Source organism: Chlorocebus sabaeus, chromosome 21, assembly GCF_047675955.1.
Source record: "Chlorocebus sabaeus isolate Y175 chromosome 21, mChlSab1.0.hap1, whole genome shotgun sequence".
NCBI classification, from domain to species: Eukaryota; Metazoa; Chordata; class Mammalia; order Primates; family Cercopithecidae; genus Chlorocebus; species Chlorocebus sabaeus.
The window spans coordinates 4,953,267-4,979,516 of NC_132924.1; the positions used below are offsets into that span (position 1 = coordinate 4,953,267).

At 43.3% G+C, this 26,250-nt stretch overlaps 1 protein-coding gene across 5 annotated transcripts in view; it reads right to left on the reverse strand.

The window, feature by feature from the left end:
* ZNF713 (zinc finger protein 713) overlaps positions 1-26,250 on the reverse strand; it is a 60,216-nt gene that overhangs the window by 17,574 nt on the left and 16,392 nt on the right. Inside the window, exons 2-7 of one of the 5 annotated variants that reach the window (XM_038004285.2) lie at positions 23,128-23,251; positions 17,125-17,577; positions 16,491-16,547; positions 10,310-10,565; positions 6,649-6,775; positions 6,234-6,326 (exon numbers count right to left, since the gene is read on the reverse strand). In XM_038004285.2, coding sequence (XP_037860213.2) covers positions 6,234-6,326; positions 6,649-6,775; positions 10,310-10,477 — 388 coding nt within the window. In that variant the 5' untranslated portion in view covers positions 10,478-10,565; positions 16,491-16,547; positions 17,125-17,577; positions 23,128-23,251. The other 4 variants (XM_007981266.3, XM_007981264.3, XM_073008822.1 and 1 more) reach the window with 4 other exon arrangements.

Sequence of the window (26,250 nt, forward strand, 5' to 3'; positions counted from 1 at the left end):
GATCTCTTATAGTTTCATGTTTTATGTGTAAAATCTGTTTCCTTTGGAGCTTATCTTGGCTCAAGGGGTAAGCTATAGATCCAATTTTGTCTCTCCCTAGATGGCTACCTACCATATATGAAGAGGTGCACATTTCAAAAGCACCAGTTGTCTCAACACTTCACTACAAAGCCCACTTTTCACCTCCTAATTTGAAATGATGCCATTATTTAAAATAATCTTTTTATTAAATGCCCACAAGTATTTGGGTTTACTTCTGACTTGTCTATTCTGTTCAGTTGGTCTGACTTCATTAATGAAATTTTACTGTATATTTTAAATATCTAGTAGGAATAATCTCCCTTATTGATTTTCCTTTTCAGAATTTTCTTGATAATTTTTGTGCTTTGGATTTTCCACATGAACTTTAGATAAGCTTACCTAGCTTTCCTCTCAAACTCTTGTAGGCACGTTTTTTATTTTTGAGACAGACTCACGCTGTTGCCCAGGCTGCAGTGCAGTGGTGCAATCATAGCTCACTGCAGCCTTGACCTCCAGGGCTCAGTTGATCCTCCTGCCTCAGCCTTTTGAGTAGCTGGGACTACCAGCGTGCGTTACCACACCTGGCTAATTTTTTTTTTTTTTTTTTTGGTAGAAATGGGCTCTCAACCTGTTGCCCAGGCTGGTCTCAAACTCTTGGACTCAAGCAATCCACCTGCCTCAGTCTCCCAAAGTGCTGGGATTACAGGTGTGAACCCTAGCACCCAGCCTGCGGGCACTTTTTATGGAATTGTATTACATGTATAGTAGGGACATTGCCATCTTGGCATGCCTATTTATTCAAGTTTATTTTTGTGTCTGTCAGAAGTATTTAAGTTTCTTCTATGAAGGTATTGCCTATCTCGTGTTGAAGTTTATTCCTAGGTGTTTTTTCAGTTGCTGTTACATGGGTGCTTCTCTTCCATCTTGTAATCTAACTGGTAGTTGTTTGGGCCTTCACCTTTGTTCCACCTTCAACAGTCTACTTATATGGCAATACATTCATATTGTGGACCTTGCCTGTTCCATGTAAGAAATCTCCAACTCATTGTAACACTCTCCTGCCTTACTCACATTCTGCCTCTTTCTGACCTCTTCTACATCTCCATTTTTTTGACTCTCTTGGTCTTCTAGTTTTAAGTCTTCTTCAGGCCTCATTCTACTTCCTGTCACTTCTTAGACTTGTCAAATCACTTGAATTAACTCTCATACAGTTTCACACAGTTTTCCTCCAATAGTCCCCAAAATCTAACACCCTCAGCCCCTGTCCTATAAACCCTTTCGAGTGCTAAATAAAACAGGAGAAAGAGCATACTCATGCAAATTAGAAACCACAGCTGTATGGGGCAGAGTCTCACTGGGGCCTTCATTGCTGCTCAGTGCTGCCTCTGCTTGTCTTTGGTCAGCTTCCATTGACCCTTGTAAGCTTCAGCAAATGCACCATGAGTCCTCTACCTGCCTTCCCAATTCCCCTACACTCAACAAAGGACACTGCTTCCTAATTTGCCAAGAAAACAGAAGTCATCATGTGTGAACTCCCCCAAATCTTCCATCGACAAATTTACTGATATATATAGTCACCCTAATGTCCTTCCCTCTAATCCCACTCTCATCTCTTCTAGAACCTTGCTCCATCTCTTGTAGCTTTTTTTTTTGTTTTGTTTTGTTTTGGAGACGGAGTCTTGCTCTGTCACCCAGGCTGGAGGAGTACAGTGGTACAATCTTGGGTCACTGCAACATCCGTCTCCCAGGTTCAAGTGATTCAAGTGCCTCAGCTTCCCAAGTAGCTGGGATTACAGGTGCATGCCACCACATGCAGCTAATTTTTGTACCTGTAGTAGAGATGGGGTTTCACTATGTTGGCCAGGCTGGTCTTGAACTCCTGACCTCAAGTGATCTGTCCATCTTGGCCTCCCAAAGTGCTGGAATTACAGGCGTGAGCCATCACACCCAGCTGTATCTATTTTTAACTTGTCCTCTCTACTGGTTCCTTCCCATCAGCATTATAAACAAGTAAAATTGTTCCTGCTTAGAACAATTCTTTTGTTTTTTACAAAGTCTCACTCTATTGCCCAGGCTAGAGTGCAGTGGTGCCATCATAACTTACTGCAGCCTTGACTTCCTAGGCTCATGATCCTCCCACCTCAGCTTCCCAAGTAGTGGAGACTACAGGCTCATACCTCCACATCCCGCTAACTTTTAAATTTTTTGTAGAGACAGGGGTCTCATTATGTTGTCCAGCCTGGTCTTGAACTCCTGGGCTCAAGGGATCCTTCCACAGTCTCCCAAAGTGCTAGGCATGAGCCACTGAGCCTGGCCTAGAACAATCCTATTTTGACACTACCTTTTATTCTGGCTGCTAATATCCTCTTTATTATTTCCCCTTCCCACTCCTCACTCTAGCTAGCTGCTGCTGCTTTTTTGTTTGTTTGTTTGAGACAGAGTCTAACTCCGTCACCCAGGCTGGAGTGCAGTGGTGCAATCTCGGCTCACTGCAACCTCTGCCTCCCAGGTTCAAGAGATTCTCCAGCCTCCGCCTCCCAAGTAGCTGTGATTACAGGCACCTACCACCACGCCTGCCTAAGTTTTATATTTTTAGTAGAGATGGGGTTTCACCATGTTGGTGAACCTCAGGCTAGTCTCAAACTCCTGACCTTGTGATCTATGTGCTTTGGCTTCCCAAAGTGCTGGGATTATAGGTGTGAGCCATGAGCCACTGTGCCCAGCTCTCACTCTAGCTGCTTATAAGAATATTACACACTTGCTAGCTCTAATTTTTTCTTTTTAAACCTCCCCCTGTTGTTCATGCAACAACGTACAAACTGAATGTTCTTCTAATCATCCCCCATCACTTCTCTCAATAATATAATTCCCAATCTTCTTGCTGCTAAATCTACTGGGTATTTTCCAGGTCTCAGCTTAAGAAAAGATTTTAGATAAATAAGGATGAGCAAATGTCAGTAACATTGAGGCATCCAGTACCCTAGTGGGCGTGCAGAATTAGGCTGCATAAGCTCTGTCATTCTCTTAGCCTCCTGACAAACAAATGTTTTACTACATCCTCTCAGGGGAATCACTGACTTTGTTTCACAGGATACTGAAGAAATGCAAGCAGTCTCTTTAGAGAAGAGGTTAGGCTGCCTGTCCCTGATAAGAGATGTGAAAAAAAAAAACCACTTGCTCAAGCTTATCTGTGAACCAAGAGCCTTGGGCATCCACATATGAAATCTGGAAGTTTTCTGCTTATTTGTTTGGAGACAGAGTCTCACTCTGTTGTCCAGGCGGGAATGCAGTGGTGCAATCTTGGCTCACTGCAACCTCTGCCTCCCAGATTCAAACAATTTTCCTACCTCCACCTCCTGAGTAGCTGGGATTCCAGGCACATGCCACCGCATGTGCCTAATTTTTGTATTTTTAGTAGAGATGGGGTTTCACCATATTGGCCAGGCTTGTCTTGAACTCCTGATCTCAAGTGATGGTCCGTCTCGGCCTCCCAAAGTGCTGGGATTATAGCCATGAGCCACTGCGCCCGGCCAAAATCTGGAAGTTTTCCTAAGTTAGCATTATTTTTTCGAGTTGGGGGTCTGTGGAGAGGGACACAATAGGAGATAGTGTGATAGTGTGGGTCCTACTGATGACAGCATATGTGCCTGGGGGAAGGAATAGCCCCGCCCTGGAAATTTACCTGAAAAGGGAGTTCTCTAATTTGTTCCTTTAGTTTCCCACTCCGCAGGTTTGGGGATGTGGAAGGCTGCAGAAATATGTCCCAGCATTGTCAGGGAAGGTGCCCGGGCTTCTTGACAAAATGTCTTAATTACCAGTTCTATTCATGGAATGTGAGCACTGGTTAGGTGAAAATTCTGGTTTAGTGGGGCTGAGAGATCTCAGGAAGGCTGAAACAGGAACAAGGTTTTCTTTTCTTTTTCTTTTTTTTTTTTTGTGAGATGGAGTCTCACTCTGTTGCCAGGCTGGAGGGCAGTGGTGCGATCTCGGCTCACTGCAACCTCTGCCTCCTGGGTTCAAGCGATTATCTTGCCTTGGCCTCCTAAGTAGCTGGGACTACAGGCACACGGCACCACGCCAAGCTAATTTTTGTATTTTTAGTAGAGACAAGGTTTTACCATGTTGGCCAGGATGGTCTCAATCTCTTGACCTTGTGATCTGCCCGCCTCGGCCTCCCAAAGTGTTGGGATTACAGGCGTGAGCCACTGTGCCCAGCCAGGAACAAGGTTTTCTACCTAAGATCACTTAGAGCATTAAAAGCAAGATGGACAGCCAAGTCAAAGTCAACTTGAAAAAGCCAAAGAGTTTGAATGACAGAAAACCAAGTCCAAATGATGAAGCCAGGTACCAGAGCAAAGAGCCAGAGTGGGAACTCACAGAGATGGGGTAGGTTCACTTGGTGTCATGGACCAGAGTAGAAACTACCTAACTCAGCATCTGGTGTACAGTCAGCAGTCCACTCCTTGTTAAAACAGTCAAGCAGAACATTGTATGTGGTATGCCAGCAATAAGAAACTAAGGTGATTGGGATTTTTTTTTTTTTTTTTGGGTCAAGAAATCCCATCTTTAAGGGAATGATTTAAAGAAGACATTATAAACAACAGATCCAGGTTTTGAAATATTTAAGTAGGCTGGGCACAGTGGCTCACGCCTGTAATCCCAGCACTTTGGGAGGCCGAGGCGGGCAGATCACGAGGTCAGGAGATCGAGATCATCCTGGCTAACACGGCGAAACCCCGTCTCTACTAAAAATACAAAAAATTAGCTGGGTGTGGTGGCCGGCGCCTGTAGTCCCAGCTACTCGGGAGGCTGAGGCAGGAGAATGGCGTGAACCCAGGAAGTGGAGCTTGCAATGAGCCAATATCACGCCACTGCACTCCACCCCGGGCGACAGAGCGAGACTCTATCTCAGGAAAAAAAAAAACAAAAAAAGAAATATTTAAGTAAAATGACAGCATGACACTAATAAACAAAAATTAATCTAAATTGTTTTTTATTTTTGAGATAGAGACTTGCTCTGTTACCCAGGCTGGAGTGCAGTGGCACGATCTTGGCTCACTGCAACCTCCGCTTCCAGGTTTAAGCAATTCTCTTGCCTCAGCCTCCCGAGTAGCTGGGCCTATAGGCGAGGCCACCACGCCTGGCTAATTTTTTGTATTTTTAGTAGAGAGTAGGTTTCACCATGTTGGCCAGGCTGGTCTCGTACTCCTGACCTCAGGTGATCCATTTGCCTCGGCCTCCCACAGTGCTAGGATTACAGGCATGAGCCACCGCGCCCAGCCATAATCTCAATTCTGACAGGAGAATGTAGACGAAATACTGGGACTAGAAATGGAGAAATGGAAAAATGATACAAAAGGGCTACTTAAAAGCACTTTACTGCAGAGTGGAACAGCCAGTCCATAGGGATACATATCTTTAGGAGAATAGGAGGAAAAAAATGCAGAAAAGGGGCAGGGGGAGATACGGAGAGAGGCTGGAAGAGACACGAATCGTGTGCATCACAAGCCAGGGTAGAAGAACATTTCAAGAAGGGAAAGTCAACACAATTCTAACTGGCTTTGTAGCCACTGGATTTGACTGGAAGGAAATTAGTGGTAATCTCCAAGAAAACAATGTTAGTAGCAGAGGTAGGAATCGGGGTAGTATCACAAAGGAGAGCAAGAGAATTAGAAATTAGGCTGTGGGTTGTAGACAAGTGTCAAGAGTTTGATGATAAAAGGAAAAAGAAAAGATGAAAAATAGATTAGAATGGCAGAAGATTTTTGACATGGAAAAGAAAGCTTTTTAAAAAATTTCTTCTCAGATCACCTCTCATGGAAAAGAAAGATTTAAAGAATACTGAGAGGGGATGTGTAAATAAAAAATATGAAGAAAGTGCTGTGTGGATATCTGCAATATCAAAAAAATATGAAGAAAGTGCTGTGTGGATACCTGCAATATCAAGGTATTTATGGGTGTTTAAATGGATACCTTCAAAATAACCTCTGTTTTGTGTGCATTTTTAAAACAATAAGTATATATTATCTGTTCAATGAGAAAAAATAAGGCAGCCATTTCAACTTCAGAAAAATATCAAATATGAACTGATTCTTTTCAAAAGGCTTAGTATTCCTCAAATCCCAGGGGAGATTTTTGGAGCACTCCACTGAGTGGTTCAGAAGTGGCTGTGTTCCCTTATTAAGCAGCAGTGCCCAAGAGCGTGCACTTACCTGGATGAGTGTCCAGCAGGCTGTCTCTTTCTATCACCCACTCTTCCTCTAGCTCCAACTGCGCGATTACCTCTGGCTTATAAAGCTGATACCCTATTCATGGGAGTAACATACATCTTAGGAGTTTGTACTGGGAACAAAATTCTCTCTCAGACACATTCCCAACCTTTTCAGTCTTTAGAGCCTCTGGAGGGGAGACTTCAGAGGCAGCAAAATAAAGCTACCCATCTCAAACTCAATCAAGACGTTCCATCAGAGGAGAAAGAGCAGAAAACAAAGGTCTCTGACTCCAAAACTGCTTAGTGTTCTTCTGTCCCAGCCCAAACTATATTCACAAAAGCTTTGGAGGCTTCCACTAGTTCAGGAAATAAACCCACGTGAATGGCTTCCAGTTTCACAGGGATGCCATCCTCACCCAGTGCAACCAGATTCCTGTAGTTCTCCAGCATCACGTCTCGATAGAGGTTCTTTTGGGCAGGGTACAGCTGGTCCCACTCCTCTTTGGTGAAGTCCACGGCCACGTCCTGAAATGTCAGTGATTCCTGAAACATCAAGCACATCCCTGCTCAGGCAAAAATGGTTCTTACAGGGACCCTCGGGGAGAGGGTGAAAGTGTAGCACCAGGATATCTAAGCCGTTGTGCTGATAGTCTTCAGGACTCTGAGTCATTCAAGTCAAACTTTTCTTTTAAAAAAATTAGGGCTGGGCACGGTGGCTCACGCCTGTAATCCCAGCACTTTGGGAGGCCGAGGTGGGCGGATCACGAGGTCAGGAGATCGAGACCATCCTGGAGAACATGGTGAAACCCCATCTCTACTAACAAAAAAAAAACAAAAAACAAAAAACAAAAAGTTAGCTGGGCGTGGAGGCAGGTGCCTGTAATCCCAGCTACTTGGGAGGCTGAGGCAGAAGAATGGCATGAACCAGGGAGGTGGGGCTTGCAGTGAGCTGAGATCACGCCACTGCCCTCCAGCCTGGGCAACAGAGCAAGACTCCGTCTCAAAAACAAACAAACAAAAAGACTTGAAAGTCAAAATCACTCCTTGATCTGTGGGTTGCAGAATGGCTGGTGTGTTAGTGGGCATGAAAACAGCATTAGTCTTCTTGTACATCTCCAGTAGAGCTCCTGGGTAACCAGGTGCATTGTCAATGAGCAGTAATTTTTAAAGGGATTTTTTTTTTTCCCCTGAGCAGTGGTTCTTAACAGTGGGTTTAAAATATTCAGTAAACCATGCAGTAAACAGATTTGCTGTCATGCAGGCTTTGTTGATCCATTTCTAGCTCACAGGCAAAGTAGACTTAGCATAATTCTTAAGGAACCTAGGATTTTTAGAATAGTATGAACATTGGCTCCATCTTAAAGTCACCAGGTGCATTATCCCTTAACAAAAGACTCAGCCTGTCTTTTGAAGCCATGCATTGACTTCTCCTCCTAGCTATTAAAATCCTAGATTGGGCTGGGCACGGTGGCTCATGCCTGTAATCCCAGCACTATGGGAAGCACAGGCAGGAGGATCACTTGAGGTCAGGAGTTCGAGACCAGCCTAGCCAACACAGTGAAACCCCGTCTCTACTAATAAATAAAAGGAATGAATAAATAAATAAATAAAGTCCTAGATGGCATCTTCTTCCAATATAGGGCTATTTCATCTTCACTGAAACTCTGTTGTTTAGTATAGCCACCTTCATCAGTGATCCTAGCTAGGTCTTCTGGATTAACTTGCCGCAGCTACTATATCAGCACTTGTTGCTTCACTTAGCACTTTTATGTTACTGAGATAGCTTCTTTCCTTAAACCTCTTATAGCTTCCAACTTTTCTTCTGCAGCTTCCTCACTTCTTTCAGCCTTCAGAGAATTGAAGAGAGGTAGGGCCTTGTTCTGGATTAGGCTTTGGCTTAAGGGAATGTTGTGGCTGGTTTGATCTTCTATCCAATCCATTAAAACTTTCTCCATATCTGCAACACAGCTGTTTTGCTTTCTTATCATTCGCGTGTTCACTGGAGTAGCAATTTTAATTTTCTTCAATAGCTTTTCCTTTGTACACATGACTTGGCTGTTTGGCCCAAGAGGCCAAGCTTTTGGCCTATTTCAAATACATTTGACATGCTCTTCTCATTAATCTTAATCATTTTCAGCTTTTGACTGTCATTCCAACAATGTTCAAAGCATCTTCACCAGGAGTAGATTCCATCTCAAGAAACCACTTTCTTTGCTCATCCATAACTGGCAAAAAATCCCTGGTTCCTTTTAGTGAAGAATGCGATTCTCTTCCTTTCACTTGAATGCTCAGAGGCCACTGTAGGGTTATTACTTGGCCTAATTTCAATATTGCTGTGTCTCAGGGAATAGGGAAGCTGGGGGAGAGGGAGATGGAGGAACAGCCGGATGGTGGAGCAGTCAGAACACACAACATTTATCAATGAAGGTTGCTGTTTTATATGAGTGCTGTTCATAGTATGTGTACCCGTGTAACAAACTTGCACATTCTGTACACATATCCCAGAACTTAAAGTATAATTAACTATAATTAAAAAAATAATAATAATACACTTGAGGAGGGAACATACAGAAGGATCTTCTGGGATACTGGTAATGTTCTGTTTCTTGATCTGGATTAAGATTGCACGGATGAATTCACTTGGTGATAATTGAGTTTTTAACACTTATAGTATGTGTATTTTTGTATGTTCCTTTACTTCAATAAAAGTGTAAAAAGTTTTTTAAAAAATTGGCCAGGCATGGTGGCACACACCTATAGTCCCTCCTACTTGGGAGGCTGGGGCAGGAGAATTGCTTGAACTTGGGAGGCGGAGGTTGTAGTGAGCCAAGATCGAGCCACTGCACTCTAGCCTGGGCAACAGAGCAAGATTCCATCTCAAAAAAACAAAACAAAACAAAACAAAAGGAAAACCAAACTGGAGTGTTTACCAATTTATAATCCAGCTATACTACAATACAAATACCACACCCATAAATCTCTCTGAGATCAGCCATTCTCTCCTTTGGGTTCCCTGTGAGACTGCAGTGGCACGTCACCTTAACCATTCTTAGAAACCTTGTGTTTAAGAGAGGACAGGTCCTCTGAGGCACTGCCCTGGATCCTTCTGAAGTTGTGACACAGGGTATTATAGTCCACCCTGGATTAGATCTTTGGTGTGAATCCCTTTCTGAATTTGGTTATTATTTGCTGCTTGGACAGATGTGAATGAGAAAGTTTTCTTTTCAAACTCAGAAGTTCATTGTTCACTTATATTTACCAGTTCTTCATTGAATTTATCTTTTTCCCTCACATTTTACTTTAGGCAGCCAGAAACTGCCAGTTGGCACTTTCAATCTTCTACTTGAGAATCTCCTTAGTAGATCACTGAGTTCATTAACTATATTCTCTATTTTCCTTTTTTTTTTTTTTTTTTTTGAGGCAGAGTTTCTCTCTGTCATCCCGGCTAGAGTGCAGTGGTGCAATCTTGGTTCACTGCAACCTCTGGCTTCCAGGTTCAGGTGATTCTCCTGTCTCAGCCTCCCGAGTAGCTGGGATTACAGGTGCAAGCCACCATGCCCAGCTAATTTTTGTATTTTTAGTAGAGACGGGGTTTCACCGTGTCGGCCAGGCTAGTCTCAAACTCCTGACCTCAAGTGATCCACCTGCCTTAGCCTCTCAAAGTGCTGGGATGACAGGCATGAGCCACCGTGCCTGGCCTCTATTTTCCTTGTTACTGAAGGTAACAATGTTATCCAACATTTCTTCTTCGAGGGTCTTCTATCCTCCAGCTTCTAATAACATTCTCTTTACTATCCTTTGAGTTTTGACAAAGGCCCTCACTCGTTTTCTACCTTCTGCCCAGTGCTCAGTTCCAGAGCTAGTGCCCTATGGTTTAGGTTTTTGTTTTTGAAGCACTCCACTTTCAGGTACTAAAATCCCTAACAATTATCTTGCTGCATACCAAACCATCCCAAAACTTGGGGGATTAAAATAGCAAGTATCATTTACTTTACTCATAAATCTGCAATTTGGGCAGGACAAGGTGGGAAGGTTTGACTGGGATTGGAGGATTCACTTTCAAGATGGCTTACTCACAAGGCTGGCAAATTGGTGCTGGCTTTCAGCTGGGAGCTCAGCTAGGGCTGTAGGCCTTGGCTTCTCTCCATATGGGCTTCTCCATGGGCTGTCCGGGTTTCCTCCTGACAAGGTGGCCGGGTTTAGAGTAAACATCCCAACAGAATGAGGTAGAAGTCTTACTGCCATTTATGATCTGCCTTGAAAGTCACAAAGCTTTGCATCTTCCAGTCACAGCCTTGCTGAGATCCAATGGAGGGCACACAGACCTCCATATCTATAATGGGATGAGTGTCAAAGTCACTTGCAAAGAAAGCATTTGGGATGGGAGGTATTTTGGCCATTTTTCTGAAAATGCAATCAGTCACATTCACACCAGCAGTGTAAGAGTGTCTGTTTCCCCACAGCTTTGCTAACAGAATATGTTACACTTGCGGAAAATATGAAATTCATGGCAAATATCAAGCCTGACGATAAAATATCCAGCTTTCTCTAGTTTTAATACAAATTTCCTCTTGTTTTCAGTACAGATGAACACTTTTCCAGTGTTTAAGATCCATTTGAACTTTATTTGCTGTAAACTGTCTTTTTACAAAATTTTTTCTTTTTTTTTTGAGACAGGGTCTCACTGTCACCCAGCCTGGAGTGCAGCGGTACAAACATGGCTCACTGCAACCTTTACCTCCTGGGCTCAAGTATCCTCTGACCTCAGCCTACTGTGTAGCTGAGACTACAGGCACACACCACCACTAGTCCCCAGCTAATTTTTGTATTTTTGGTAGAGATGAAGTTTCACCATGTTGGTCAGACTGGTCTCAAACTCCTGACCTCAAGTGATCAGCCCACCTTAGCCTCCCAAAGTGCTGGGATTACAGTCATGAGCCACGGTCCCTGGCCTTTTGTATCTTTTTCTGTTGGACTCCTAATCTCTTGCTGATTTAGAGAAGTATTTTATATATTAGAAAGATTAGACCACTGTAATTTGAGTGGCAAAATATTTTTTTCAATTTGACATGTGTTTTTACTTTGCTTATAGTTTTCTAATTTTTTTCCATGCAGATGCTTTTTTTTTTTTTTTTTAAGATGGAGTCTCACTCTGTCACCCAGGCTGGAATGTAGTGGTGTGATCTTGGCTCACTGCAAACTCCGCCTCCCGGGTTCATGCCATTCTCCTGCCTCAGCCTCCCAAGTAGCTGGGACTACAGGCGCCTGCCACCACGCCTGGCTAATTTTTTGTATTTTTAGTAGAGAAGGGGTTTCACTGTGTTAGCCAGGATGTTCTTGATCTCCTGACCTTGTGATTCGTCCGCCTCGGCCTCCCATAGTGCTGGGATTACAGACATGAGCCATTGCACCCAGCCGCTTTTGTTGTTTTAAATTATGGCTTCTGGATTCTCAGTTGTAATTAGAAAGTTTTTCTTTGGTGAAAGTTATAAAGGAATTCTCCCATTTTTTTCTTGCATAACTTTTTGTGGTTTCATTTTTCATATTTAAATCTTTGATCCATTTGAAGACTATTCTGATGTAAAGTATGAGGTAGAGATCCAACTTTATCTTTTTCCAGATGTTTCCCCAGAAATCCCAACATCAATTATTGAACAAAGCAGCTTTTTATCACTGGTTTGAGATGTTACCTTTATCATATGCTAAATTCCCCATGTGTTTAATGAATGGTTATTCAGTGCTTCCTATATATATGCCAGGTATGGTGCTTGGGATGCACCAGTGAACAAAAGAGACAAAAACTCCCTGCCCTTTATGAAGCTTATATTCTAGAAAAGAAAGTAGACAACAAACAGCATAACTGGGTAAATTATATAGTATGTCAGAAGATAAAAGTAAAGTAGGGTAACGGTTCGAGAATGTGGGTGTGGGGCAGTTACAAATTTAAATAGGGTGGTCAGGAAAGATGGCACTGCAGAGATGACATTTGAGAAAGAAGCTTGACAGGTTAACAGTGCAAAGGCCCCAAGGCCATGTTTAAGGAAGAGGAATGAGGCCAGGATGGCCAGAATGAAGTAAGGGGAAGAAAAGTAAATGATGAAATTCGACAGGTAACAGGGCCAGATTCTACAGGACTGTTTAGGCCATCATAAGGACTTTGGGTTTTACTTTGAGTGAAATGGGAGCCATGTGCTTTGAGCAGAGGAATGACATGATCTGATTTACCATTACCAATGGTGCCATTTCCTGGGTTCCATTCTTAGAAGTCATCTTTTTTCTTCCTTTGTTTTTACCCCTTAGCTAACCTCTGCTGTTTCTAAAGGAAAGCACTCAAATCTCCCTCCTTTCCTCCAATGACTACACTATTTTCTATCATTGAGAATGCTACAGTAGCTTAACTGGTTTTTCCCCTTTCAACTTCTGCCTCTCACAAATTCAGTTAAGATATATAGCACCAGGATGATTTTTAATGTAGAACTGGATTACTTATTATGTTATCTTTCTGCTTAAATTCCCCCAAAGGGTTTCCACTGCACTCAGAGTAAAAGTCAGACCTGTTTTCATGGCCACAGGCTTTGTGTATTTAAGCCCTGCTCACTTCTCCAAGCTCACTTCAAGTCATTCTCTCCCTCCTTCCACGCCAACCACAGTGGCCTTCTTTTAATTTCTCAAATATACCCATGTTTTTTGCAGGTGATTTTTAGCATATGTCCAAAATGCTCTTTTCCACTTACTTTTTGTAGGTTCTATGTATCTTTTCTTTCTCATCTTAAATTTCACTTCCCCACAGTTTTTCCCTAATTCCCTAATGTGTATTCATAGCACCTTGTTTTCATTTTGTTTAAAAAACATCTCTTTTGGCCGGGCGCGGTGGCTCAAGCCTGTAATCCCAGCACTTTGGGAGGCCGAGACGGGCGGATCACGAGGTCAGGAGATCAAGACCATCCTGGCTAACACGGTGAAACCCCGTCTCTACTAAAAATACAAAAAACTAGCCGGGCGAGGTGGCGGGCGCCTGTAGTCCCAGCTACTCCGGAGGCTGAGGCAGGAGAATGGCGTAAACCCGGGAGGCGGAGCTTGCAGTGAGCTGAGACCCGGCCACTGCAGTCCAGCCCGGGATACAGAGCAAGACTCCGTCTCAAAAAAAAAAAAAAAAAAAAAAAAAAAAAAAACATCTCTTTTGCAATTTATTAGTATAGTTGCTAACTGTCTTTCAATAAGCTATGTGGGTTTGGGGTCAGGTCTATTTTTCTCAGTGATGTCTAGCTGCTAAAAAGCGTACTTTTGGCCGGGCGCGGTGGCTCAAGCCTGTAATCCCAGCACTTTGGGAGGCCGAGACGGGCGGATCACGAGGTCAGGAGATCAAGACCATCCTGGCTAACCTGGTGAAACCCCGTCTCTACTAAAAAATACAAAAATCTAGCCGGGCGAGGTGGCGGGCGCCTGTAGTCCCAGCTACTCGGGAGTCTTGAGGCAGGAGAATGGCGTGAACCCGGGAGGCGGAGCTTGCAGTGAGCTGAGATCCGGCCACTGCACTCCAGCCTGGGCGACAGAGCGAGACTCCGCCTCAAAAAAAAAAAAAAAAAAAAAAGCGTACTTTTTGTCACATATGAAATGACCAGTAGACCATAAGAAGAAAAAAGGAAAAGAAAAAAAATTTCTGTCACATACTAGCTGCTCAAAAAATACTTATTGAGTGAATGAATCATCTTCCTTCTAAACATAATAAATGGTTCCAGAAAATTAAAACTAACTCCTTGGGCTAGAATGTGGAAAAGCAGACATGCCACCTTAGTTCTAAATGTCTTTCTATTCCTGTCTCTGGGGAGTCTTACAGTTAATTAAGAATAAACCAAATGGGCCAGGTGCGGTGGCTCATGCCTGTAATCCCAATACTTTGGGAGGCTGAGGTGGGTGGACCAGCCTGGTCAACATGGTGAAACCCCATCTCTACTAAAATACAAAAATCAGCTGGGCGTGGTGGCGCGTGCCTGTAATCCCAGCTACTTGGGAGGCTGAGGCAGGAGAATCACTTGAACCTGGGAGGTGGAGGTCGCAGTAAGCCAAGACTGTGCCACTGCACTCCAGCCTGGGTGACACAGTAAGTCTCTGTCTCAAAAAAAATAAATAAATAAATAAATAAATAAACCAAATGAATCTATCCCTTGAAACCCAAAGACCCCAAAGCACTAATATACACCAAATAAAAGCTCAGCTCTAGCTGGCTGTCTCCTTATTGTCCCTGCTCTCGCTCAAGTTTTATTTCCTGTCTGCAATGGTACCCCGTTTTCTCTAATCTCCAAACCCTACCTGCTGGTATTGGCACAAATTCAAACTCTGCCTTTTTCATGAAGTCTTCCCTCATCCCTACAGTCTCAATCAGACTTCTCCCTTCTCCCAGCACCTGTTGTATTTGTTTTCTTTTGCATTCACAGCAGCATCCAACATTATGCATTTTTGAGTATTAGTTGTATGATGTGGGTTTTAACAAGCCCCCCCATGCTGCGTGTGGCGGCTCACACCTGCAATCCCAGCACTTCAGCAGGGAGAGGTGGGAGGATGGCTTGAGCCCAGGAGTTTAAGAGCAGCTTGGGCAACATAGTGAAAGCTTGTCTCTACAAAAAACAAAAAACAAACCAAAAAAATCCCCTTCAATGAGTTTATTGGCTACATAAGAATAATGATATCACATATTATTGGAATGATAGAAATCCTATCTGAAGCAATTGAGACTGGTATCTGATGTGTTAATTTAAAAAGATGGCTAAATTAGCGATCCATAAAATAGATCTTAAACATTTTATTTTAAAACATATAAATGTGCATTCATTTTCTCATCTTTGGAAATAAAACTAAGCCTATTTTTTTTTTTTTTTTGAGATGGAGTCTTGCTCTGTTGCCCAGACTGGAGTGCAGTGGCATGATCTCAGCTCACTGCAACCTCTGCCTCCCGGGTTCAAGCGGTTCTCCTGCCTCAGCCTCCCGAGTAGCTGGGACGACAGGCACTCACCACCATGCCTGGCTAATTTTTGTATTTTTAGTAGAGATGGGGTTTCACCATATTAGGCTGCTCTTGGAACTCCTGACCTTGTGATCTGCCTGCCTCGGGCTCCCAAAGTGCTGGGATTACAGGCATGAGCCACTGCACACAGTCAGCTAAGCCTTTTCTATGAGTGATTTTAAAGACTGGGTACTCATACCTATAAAGAAACAGTTTCTGTTTCGTGAAGTTGGAATAAGCAACTGACACATGGGAAATGATATTTGTGGAGGAATCCTGAGAGTTTTATGATTTTTCTTCAGTGATGTAGTATTGCTAACACCTAATTTGAAAGCAATTTTTCAAAAGTGACAGCATTTATCAACTCTTTCCAAAGCATTAGACTAATTTTCATAGAAACAATTCTTGTTGCACTCATACTCATCAGTTTACCATAATACCCAATCAGATTATAGAATCATAACAGACTTAGGCCGGGTGTGGTGGCTCACGTCTGTAACCCCAGCTCTTTGGGAGGCCGAGGTGGGTGGATAACGAGGTCAGGAGATCGAGACCATCCTGGCTAACTCAGTGAAAGCCCATCTCTAGTAAAAATACAGAAAATTAGCCGGGCATAGTGGCGGGCGCCTGTAGACCCAGCTACTTGGGAGGCTGAGGCAGGAGAATCATTTAAACCCAGGCGGTGGAGGTTGCAGTGAGCCGAGATCGCGCCACTGCACTCTAGCCTGGGCAACAGAGTGAAACTTCGTCTCAAAAAAAAAAAAAAAAAAAAAAAGAGGAATCATAACAGACTTAAACAGGTTTTGGAAGAGATACAACAGAAGCTTGAGAAACATTAATTTGTGATTGATGTTACCCTCAGGCATACTTATTAATCCCATTAGCTCCAAGCAATCCTAGGGGCCTGGGCATCAGTCACTGTGTTTATAGAGAGAATGCAAGCATTGTTTAAATTTTAGTGAGCTATTTAAGGATGATTAAAAGACAGTCCATTGTTTTCTTTTGTTTTCTTCACAATGTCCAGCACAGGCACGAATCCATGAAATTGAGTCTGGTGAAAATGCTGGAAGGAGGGAAGAGCTAGAAAGAGCTACACAGGTGAATGGAAAACGTGCTGTGGAGAGTGTATCATTTCTCACATGAATCTCTTGGGCTCTGGATTTTTGGGACGCAGCACTTCTGAGAAGTTAAAAAGTAACAGTGTCCTCATTCTGAGAACTGCAATGGCATTTCAGAGGAGAGGAAAATCGAACTTACCTGGGATCTCACCATCTGTGAGCCATCATTCATTTCTTTCTCCTCCATGTTCCCCTCCTGAGAAAAAACAGCATTCTGAGAAGGCATAACCAAGAAAAAGAGAAGCAGCTTGTTAATACATGACACAAAGGCTAAATTTAATCTGGGAGATTCTGCTTTGTGTAGGTATGGCAGACAGTACTGAGAAGCCCTCTAAGACATAAGCCTAAAGGCTGTGACGTCTCTACTTCTCTATGATATTGGGGAATTCAATGCAGAACTGTCTCTTTTCTGGGGTGCAACTCCTCTTGTTGTGGCATAGGGGAGCTCAGGGGCTTTCAGCCCTGGCTAAATACTGGTGGCAACTTGAAAAGAAGCCCTACACTCAGAGATTTGGATTTAATTGATCTAGGGTGGGTCTGAGCAACAGCATTTTAAATTGTAAAGTCTCCAAGTGACTCTAAGTGTATATGAGAACTAGTAGGATGAGGCGATGGAGAGGTCATGGGTGAGGGCCCATTCTTACTCTTTACCCCCACAAGGAATGAATTCACCCCAAAGCGAACACTCCAGAGATCTGCCTCTCCTCTCCCCTAAGGTGATCCTTCCAATATACAAAGGAGATGTCACTATTCTCATTTTTCCACTTGTTTACCTTCCTTTTTGAGTCTCTGGATTCAGTCTTCCACTGGGACTACACCTCTCTGCAGTTCTTATGTTGTAAAGTCACCAAAGCTCTGCTATCTTCTACATGACAGTCAGGAGACATACCAGGACCAGTAGCTTCAGCAGCTGGGGCTGCTCTTGAAAGTTGAATTTCCAGTACCTTATGGGGAACAGCCACTCCCTGGTACTAAAGGTGCCCCATCTCTGATGAGAGCCTTAGGAGCCAATGGATAGCCACAAGAATGATTTCTGCTTCCAGGGGTGGCCACTCTCAGAATCTTGCCTTGTTTATGCCGAGTTGAGATGTAGGGGCTCTTGAAGGTTGTTATTACCGTTTTTTCCCCTCCCTAAAGGCATCACTTCCTCATGTACAGACTTCACTATGGTATTCAAATCTGCATCCTGGCAGGGATCTTATAAGATAGAATTTTGGGTTGAAGACCTGTAATGAGATGCACCAGGGTCAGCTGAAGAAATCCAGCAGTCTCAGCCACCTAGGGGCTTACAGAGTCTGTAAAGAGACATACAAACTAGTCTTCACACAGACAGAGCACAGTTAGGTGTGGCATTCTTTAATCAAAAAGCACTTTTAGAATTTCTCAGATTCACACGTTACAAAAAGCAGAGATGTGTACATGTGCCAATGACAACAAATTCAGCCTCAGTCCTTTTTCCTAACCTTTTCCAGAACAGAGAACACATGCTCCCTGCCTTGAGAAACAGTGACTGTTTTCTTTAGAAAGATGGAAAATCACGTGTTTCAACAACAGAGTAAGATTGTATTATTTGCTAATAATCATGAAGGAATCATTCTTTTTCTGTTCACAAAGGTTGACCTGAGAAATCTATTTTAAAATGTTGAACGATGGAAATAAAGAAAGAGGCCATTCTGAGGAGCAATTTTTTAAAACAGAAAACTGCAGTTCCAGTGAAATGGTCCTGTGAGATGAGGCAGCCATTCATGGCCCAAGCGTGGCAGGAACCTAACATTTCAAAACCCCTTCATTAAGAGGCAGACCTTTCAGGAGCGATTTAAAAGCACTTTAAGACATAGGTTCTTCATTCCCCAAGCATAAGCTTGGAAGAAGCCCCACAGTCAGGAGAAGCAGACGGGTTTTCCCCCAAGATGGGCGACTAGAGATAGCAGAGCCAGTTGTCTGTAGAAAGAACAAAAGTTACAGGTGAGAATGACTGTGGCTGGAGGGGAAAGCCAAGGGAAGAGTGCTGGAACCTGTTAGAGAACCCACGGGTAGAATCTGGGGCACAGTGGAGCCAGGCGTGGCAGCTCATGCCTGTAATCCCAGTACTTTGGGAGGCCGAGGCAGGCAGATCACGTGAGGCCAGAAGTTTGAGACCAGCTAGGGCAACATGATGAGGCCCTGTCTCTACAAAAAGTACAAAAATTAGCTAGGTGTGGTGGCTTGCACCTGTAGTCCCATCTACTTGGGAGGCTGAGGTGGGAGGATTGCTTGAGCCTGGGAGGCAGAGGTTGCAGTGAGCCAAGATCATGCCACTGTACTGAAGCCTGGGCGACAGAGTAAGACCCTGTCTTAAAAAACAAAAACAAAACTAAAAAACCCTCAACAAACCAGGCATCAAAGGAACATACCTCAAAATAATAAAAGCCATATATGACAAACCCACAGCCAACATCATATTGAATGGGGAAAAGTTGAAAGCATTCCCCTAAGAACTGGAACAAGACAAGGATGTACATTCTCATCACTCCTATTCAACATAGTAATGGAAGTCCTGGCCACAGCTATCAGGCAAGAGAAAGAAAGAAAGGACATTCACACTGGAAAAGAGTAAGTTAAATGATCTCTGTTTGCTGATGACATGATCTTATACCTAGAAAACCCTAAAGATTTGATAAATGACTTCAGTAGAAGTTTCAAGATACAAATTAGTGTACAGTGGCTCATGCCTATAATCCCAGCATTTTGGGAGGCTGAGGTGGGAGGATAGCTTGAGCCTGGGAGTTCAAGACCAGCCTGGGCAACATGATGATGCCCTGTCTCTGTTTAAAAAAATACATACACATATATACACACATACATATATATGTTTGAAAAATAAGAAAAAAATTAATGTAAAAAAATCAGTAATATTTCAATATACTTATAACGTTCAAGCTGAGAACCAAACCAAGAAGGCAATCCCATTTACAATAGCCACACAAAATTACCTAGGAATACATTTAACCAAAGCTGTGAAAGATCTCTATGAGGAGAATTACAAAACACTGATGAAAAAAATGGTAGATGACACAAACAAATGAAAAAACATTCTATGCTCATGGATTTGAAGACTCAGTATCATTAAAATGGCCACACTGTTCAAAGCAATCTACAGATCCAACACAATTCCTATCAAATTACCAATGTCATTTTTCACAGAATTAGAAAAAACAATCCTAAAATTCACAGGGAACCAAAAAAGAACCTGAATAATCAAAGCAATCCTAAGCAAAAAGAACAAAGCTAGAGGCATCACATTATGTGACTTCAAATTATACTACAAGGCTACAGTAAACAAAGTAGCACGGTACTGGTACAAAAATAGACACACAGATCAACAGAAAAGAACAGATAATCCATAAGTAAAGCCACGTACCTACAATCAACTGGTCTTTGACAAAGTTAACAAAAATATACATGGGGAAAGGACATCCTATTCAATAAATGGTGAGGGAAAACTCGGATATCCACATGTAGAAGAATGATACTGGACCCCATCTTTTTTTTTTTTTTTTTTTTTTTTTTTTTTTTTAAGACGGGGTCTTGCTCTGTTGACCAGGCTGGAGTGCAGTGGCATGATCTCGGCTCACTGTAACCTCCGACTCCCTGGTTCAAACGATTTCTCCTGCCTCAGCCTCCCAAGTAACTGGGATTACAGGCACATGCCACCATGCCCAGCTAATTTTTTTGTATTTTTTAGTAGAGACAGGGTTTCACCATGTTGGCCAGGATGATCTCGACCTCCTGACCTCGTGATCTACCCGCCTCAGCCTCCCAAAATGCTGGGATTGCAGGCATGACCCCAGCTGACGCGCCAGCCAGGACCCCATCTTTTACCGTCTACAAAAATTAACTCAAGATGTATTACATTAAGACCTAAGCATAAGACCTGAAACTATAAGAAACCTGGAAGAAAACCTAGGAAAAACTCTTCTGGACATTGACCCAGGCAAAGAATTTATGACTAAGACCTCAAAAGCAAATGCAACAAAAGCAAAGATAAAGAACTGGGACTTAAATTAAGAAGCTTCTGCACTGCAAAAGAAATTTTCAACACAATAAACAACAGGAGAAAACATTTGCAAACCATGCATCTGACAAAGAACTAATATCTGGAATCTACAAGAAACTCAGCCGGGCGCGGTGGCTCAAGCCTGTAATCCCAGCACTTTGGGAGGCCGAGACAGGCGGATCACGAGGTCACAAGATCAAGACCATCCTGGCTAACATGGTGAAACTCCATCTCTACTAAAAAATACAAAAAACTAGCCAGGCGAGGTGGCGGGCACCTGTAGTCCCAGCTACTCAGGAGGCTGAGGCAGGAGAATGGCGTGAACCCGGGAGGCGGAGCTTGCAGTGAGCTGAGATCCGGCCACTGCACTCCAGCCTGGGCGACAGAACGAGACTCCGTCTCAAAAAAAACAAAACAAAGAAACTCAACAAGAAAAAAAAAAACAACCGCATCAAAAAGTGGGACATACAAGCAGCCAACAAACATATGAAACAATGCTTAACATCACTCATCAACAGCGAAATGCAAATTCAAACCACAAGGAGATACCATCTCATACCAGTCAGAATGGCTATGATTAAAAAGTCAAAAAACAACAGATGTTGGCCGGGCATGGTGGCTCACGCCTGTAATGCTAGCACTTTGGGAGGCCAAGGCAGGTGGATCATGAGGTCAGGAGTTTGAGACCAGCCTGACCAACATGGTGAAACCCCATCTCTACTAAAAATCCTAGCACTTTGGGAGGCCAAGGCAGGTGGATCATGAGGTCAGGAGTTCGAGACCAGCCTGACCAACATGGTGAAACCCCATCTCTACTAAAAATACAAAAATTAGCCAGGCATGGCGGCGCATGCCTGTAATCCCAGCTATTCAGGAGGTTGAGACAGGAGAATTGCTTGAACCTGGGAGATGGAGGTTGCAGTGAGCTGAGACTGTAACACTGTACTCCAGCCTTGGCGACATAGCGAGACTCTGTCTCAAAAAAAAAAAAAGGATGTTAGTGAGGATGGAGAGAAGTGGGAACATGTACATGCTGCTGGTGGGAATGTAAATTAGTATAACCTCAATGAAAAACAGCACAGAGATTTCTCAAAGAACTAAAAATAGAATTACCATTCAACCCAGCAATCCCACTATTGGGTACCTATCCAAATATAAATAAATTATTATATAAAAAAAGACACCTGTACTTGTACGTTTATCACAGCACCATTCACAACAGCAAAGTCATGGAATCAACCTCAGTGTCCATCAATGGATGATTCAATGAAGAAAATGTAATATACATACAACATGGAATACTACACAGTCATAAAAAAGAATAAAATCATGCCTTTTGCAGCAACATGGATGGAGCTGGAGGCAATTATCCTAGGTGAAATAACGCAGAAACACAAAATCAAAGACTGCACATTCTCACTTGTAAGTAGGAGCTAAACAACGGGTGCCTGTGGACATACAGAGGGGAACAACAGACACTGGGGACTCCAAAAGGAGGGAGGATGGGACAGGGGTTAGCATTGAAAGATTACCTACCAGGTGCAATGTTCACTACTGGAATGATGCGTACATCAGAAACCCAGACCTCATTGCTACGCAACATGTCTATGTAACAAACCTGCACGTGGAATACTATACAGCCACAAAAAATAATGAAATCGTATCTTCTGCAGAAACATGAATGAACTGACTTCAGGATGAAGCCCTTTAATGAACACAGGACAAAGAAAGTATCTGCAGTTTCCAGGGCCTAATATTTAAATACATGAAAGGCAGGCACAACTGGAAGGCAGTACACATAGATATTTAAAAATCAAAACTCTCACTTCTATATTTAATCCCCAGTCCCCAAAAAGAAGGAAACACCACAATACCAGGCTATGCAATGCATCCACAGTGCTCCTTGCTACAAAAGCTTTCAAAAAGGCCAATGAAGTTTTACACTTTTCTCAGCAAAAATGCCAACATAGGAAGCAAACAGGGAAAGAACACATTTAAAAAGGGCTGGCTAAAAAAATTCCCAGAAACAGGATCTAAAAGAGAATAAAAGTGGAGAAGACTTCCTTGCTCCAGAAAACATGATAACCTAAATATAGGCTTTTAATTAAGCTGATTTCTGACCACAGAGCTCTAACATAAAAAGTCTTTCCAAATCTCTTATCAGATTTCAGCCGGGACAAACCTAAAATAGGTCTCCTCTTCAGGTTGTCTGGTTCTAAAACCAGCTTTTCCCCCCTAATTGTGCATGCAAATGAATTACTTTACATTTCAAAGGATCCCGTTTTGGATACTGCTGCTTATGACCACCCCGTGTTAGGTGGGTCCACTTTCCTAGATATTTACAAGAGGACGCCCCATAAGTGTCATACACAAACCCAGCTGGTGATGGTCACAAATGTAAAACCAAGCCCCAATCCCCAAAAATAAAACACAGCTGCAATCTTAAAAGCATGCTCTATAAAATGAGACCATAGGTGCCATACTGCTAATCCCTTACCCTAACCTCCTGTCCCAAGGCAGAGGCAGAAAAACTTTGACCTGAACTTTCTGCTGTGACAGAAGCAGAAAAAAAAAGAGGCAGTTCTCTGCAGATATCTTGACCTGAATCTCCTGTCCAAAGACAGAGACCGAAGCTCTCACTCTTAAGGAAAAGGGAAGATTTGAAAAACAGCCCAAATAATGTCCACAACTTCACCCAAATAGTGGGAGGTCTGAATTCAGGAGAATTTACCAAAAATACCTGGTGGGACTGCTGAGGATGGGGAGTTCATGCTGGTGCCAAGCGCCACTTTCAAAGAGAAGGAAACACCAGTGGTGGGTGAGAGTCACTCTCAATCCTGCCTCCTTACACCAGGTATGTTGACCTAAAAGGAAGAAGTTGAGGCAAAGTTAATCTAAGTGGAGAGCTTATTTGGGCCAAGCTTGAGGATTTCAACTTGGGAGCACAGATTCAAGTTGCCATGAAAATACACTCTGATTAACAGCAGTTATAAGTGGATGATTTTTTTTTTTTTTTTGAGACGGAGTCTCGCTCTGTCGCCCAGGCTGGAATGCAGGGGTGCAATCTCGGCTCACTGCAACCTCTGCCTCCCAGGTTGAAGCGATTTTTCTGCCTCAGCCTCCTGAATAGCAGGGACTACAGGTATGCACCACCACGCCTGGCTAATTTTTGTATTTTTAGTAGAGATGGGGTTTCATCATGTTGGCCAGGATGGTCTCGAACTCCTGACCTGGTGATCCGCCTGTCCCAAACTCCCAAAGTGCTGGGATTACAGGCATGAGCCACAGCGCCTGGCCCTAAGTGGATTTTTAAAGGAAAATAACGAGCAGTTCCTGAGTTGTTTACCAAAAATCTATATCAAAATCACATAAGGTATTGTTTGGCTATACATTGTTTTTGTATCATAAATTCCACGAATGTGAAGATAATGGGTGAGTCTGGAACAAAATGACTCTAAACAAGTGCGCCCTGCATGGGTGCAGTGGGGCGATGTTCTGCATCCAGGGTGCAGAACAGCTCAGACTGATCCATTTTTCTTTTCAGTACAAACTGAAGAGGGCTCCAGAGATTACCTAATTGTAGTTTTCCCAAAGTGTGCTAAATTAGTATTTTATATCTGTTACATTGGTTCCAGAACCCCCATGGATACCAAAATCCATGCCTAAGGAATACCAGTGAAGCTCACTGCCTGTGCAGTGGTTCTTTCTGAGCTGTGCGTTAGACACACTTTTAGTGATTTTAAAATACACAGATGTAAATACATAGACGTCCAGGTTCCACCCAAGAGCTCTTAAGTCAGAATCTGCAGAGGTGAAATCTGCCATCTACATATTTTTTAAATGCCCCACAAGTGATTTTGATCCAAGCCAGAGTTCAGTACAACTACTGGAGCCTTTCATTTCCTTGACTTCCTCAACCTCAATGTTTTTCACCATCTTTCTACTTCAGTCACCCACTTCGGAGGTCACGCCCCTTCTGAAATCTTTCTTACCTTAGAAAGCACTAGACAGTGGGATCTAGACTGGATAGGGAAGGAAGTGAAGACAAGAGTGGCTTAAAAGGAAAGAAATTAGGCTGAGCGCGGTGCCTCACACCTGTAATCCAGCACTTTGGGAGGATGAGATGGGCGGATCATTGAGGTCAGGAGTTCAAGATCAGCCTGATCAACATGGTGAAACCCCGTCCCTACTAAAAGTATAAAAATTAGCCAGGTATGGTGGTGCATGCCTGTAATCCCAGCTACTCAGGAGCCTGAGGCACAAGAAATGCTTGAGCTGAGTGGGTGGAGATTGTAGTGAGCAGAGATCAAGCCACTGCACTCCAGCCTGGGTGACAGAGTGAGACCCTGTCTCAAAATAATAATAATTTAATGTCTCTCCAACATTAAAAACTCTCACTGGCCACACACCCCTTTTGCAACTACCATCCTCTCTTTTTTTCAAGGTCACAACTCTTCAAAAAATTGTCAATACTTTCTTCTACTTCCTCATCGCCCATTTCTCAGTTCTCTATAATCTGGCTTTTGTTCTGCCCTCAGTACTCTGCTGAAACTGCTCTGGTTATGACCACCAAAAACCTTTATGTTGTTCATGCAATGGACCTCATTACTTCTTTCTTTCTCTTTCTCTCTCTTTCTCTTTCTCCCCTCCCTCCCTCCCTCCCTCCCTCTCTCTCTCTCTCTCTCTGAGTCTGGTTCTGTCGTCCTGCCTAGGGTGCAGTGGTGTGATCTTACCTCGCTGCAACCTCTGCCTCAACCTCTGCCTCCTGGACCCAAGCCATCCTCCCACTTCAGCCTCCCAAGTAGCTGGGACTACAGGTATACGCTACCACACCTGGCTAATTTTAGTAGAGGTGAGGTTTCATCATGTTGCCCAGGCTGGTCTCAAACTCCTTAGCTCAAGTGATCCACCCACCTCGGCCTGGTGCTGGGATTACAGGTGTGAGCCACCAGGCCTGGCCTGACCTCATTACTGCTTCCAAGACAATATCTGATACTGGTGACTGTGACTCTTCCTTTACTTTCACCGTCTCTCTCAGGGAGCTGTGATCTAATCTCTTTTCCTGTGCCTGCCTTTTCCGTGTTGCTGCTTCTTAGGTTTTCCCAAGATCTACTCTTGTTTCTCTGTAGTTGACTTACAGGGATCTTAAAAAGACAAAAACCTGATCGTATCAGTCCCACACTTAAAATTATTCAGGGCATCCTGCCACTCTTAGGTTGGAGTAGAAAGCCATAAAGAATCCTATGACTGACTGCTTCCTGCTCTCTGCAGTCACTCTCCTGTTTGCTCGAGGCTTCATTCACACTGACCCACTTTTAGGTGCTGAAACGTGCCATGCGCCCGCCCTCCACCCCCATGACAACATCTACTCCTTTTTCAGGTCTCAGGGAAGATTTTGACATCATAGACCAGGTGAGGTTGCTCATTTACATCTTCCTTTTCTAGGTAGCATTTTTTTTCCTCTCTCTTTTTTTTTAGACACAGTCTGGCTCTGTTGCCCAGGCTGGTGTGCAGGGGCGCAGTCTCAGCTCACTGCAACCTCTGCCTCCAGGTTCAAATGATTCTCCTGCCTCAGCCTCCCGAGTAGCTGGGATTACAGGTGTGTGCCACAACTGGCTAATTTTTGTATTTTTAGCAGAGACGGGGTTTCACCATATTGGTCAGTCTGGTCTTGAACTCCTGACCTCAAGTGATTCTCCCGCCTTGGCCTCCCAAAGTGCTAGGATTACAGGTGTGAGCCACCGCACCTGGCCATGGGTAGCATTTTTTTTTAATCACTGTAATTATTTGTCTAATAACCCATCTTTATACCTCACCATTATGTTATGTTAATCTCCATGATGGTAGGAACCTGGTCTATCTG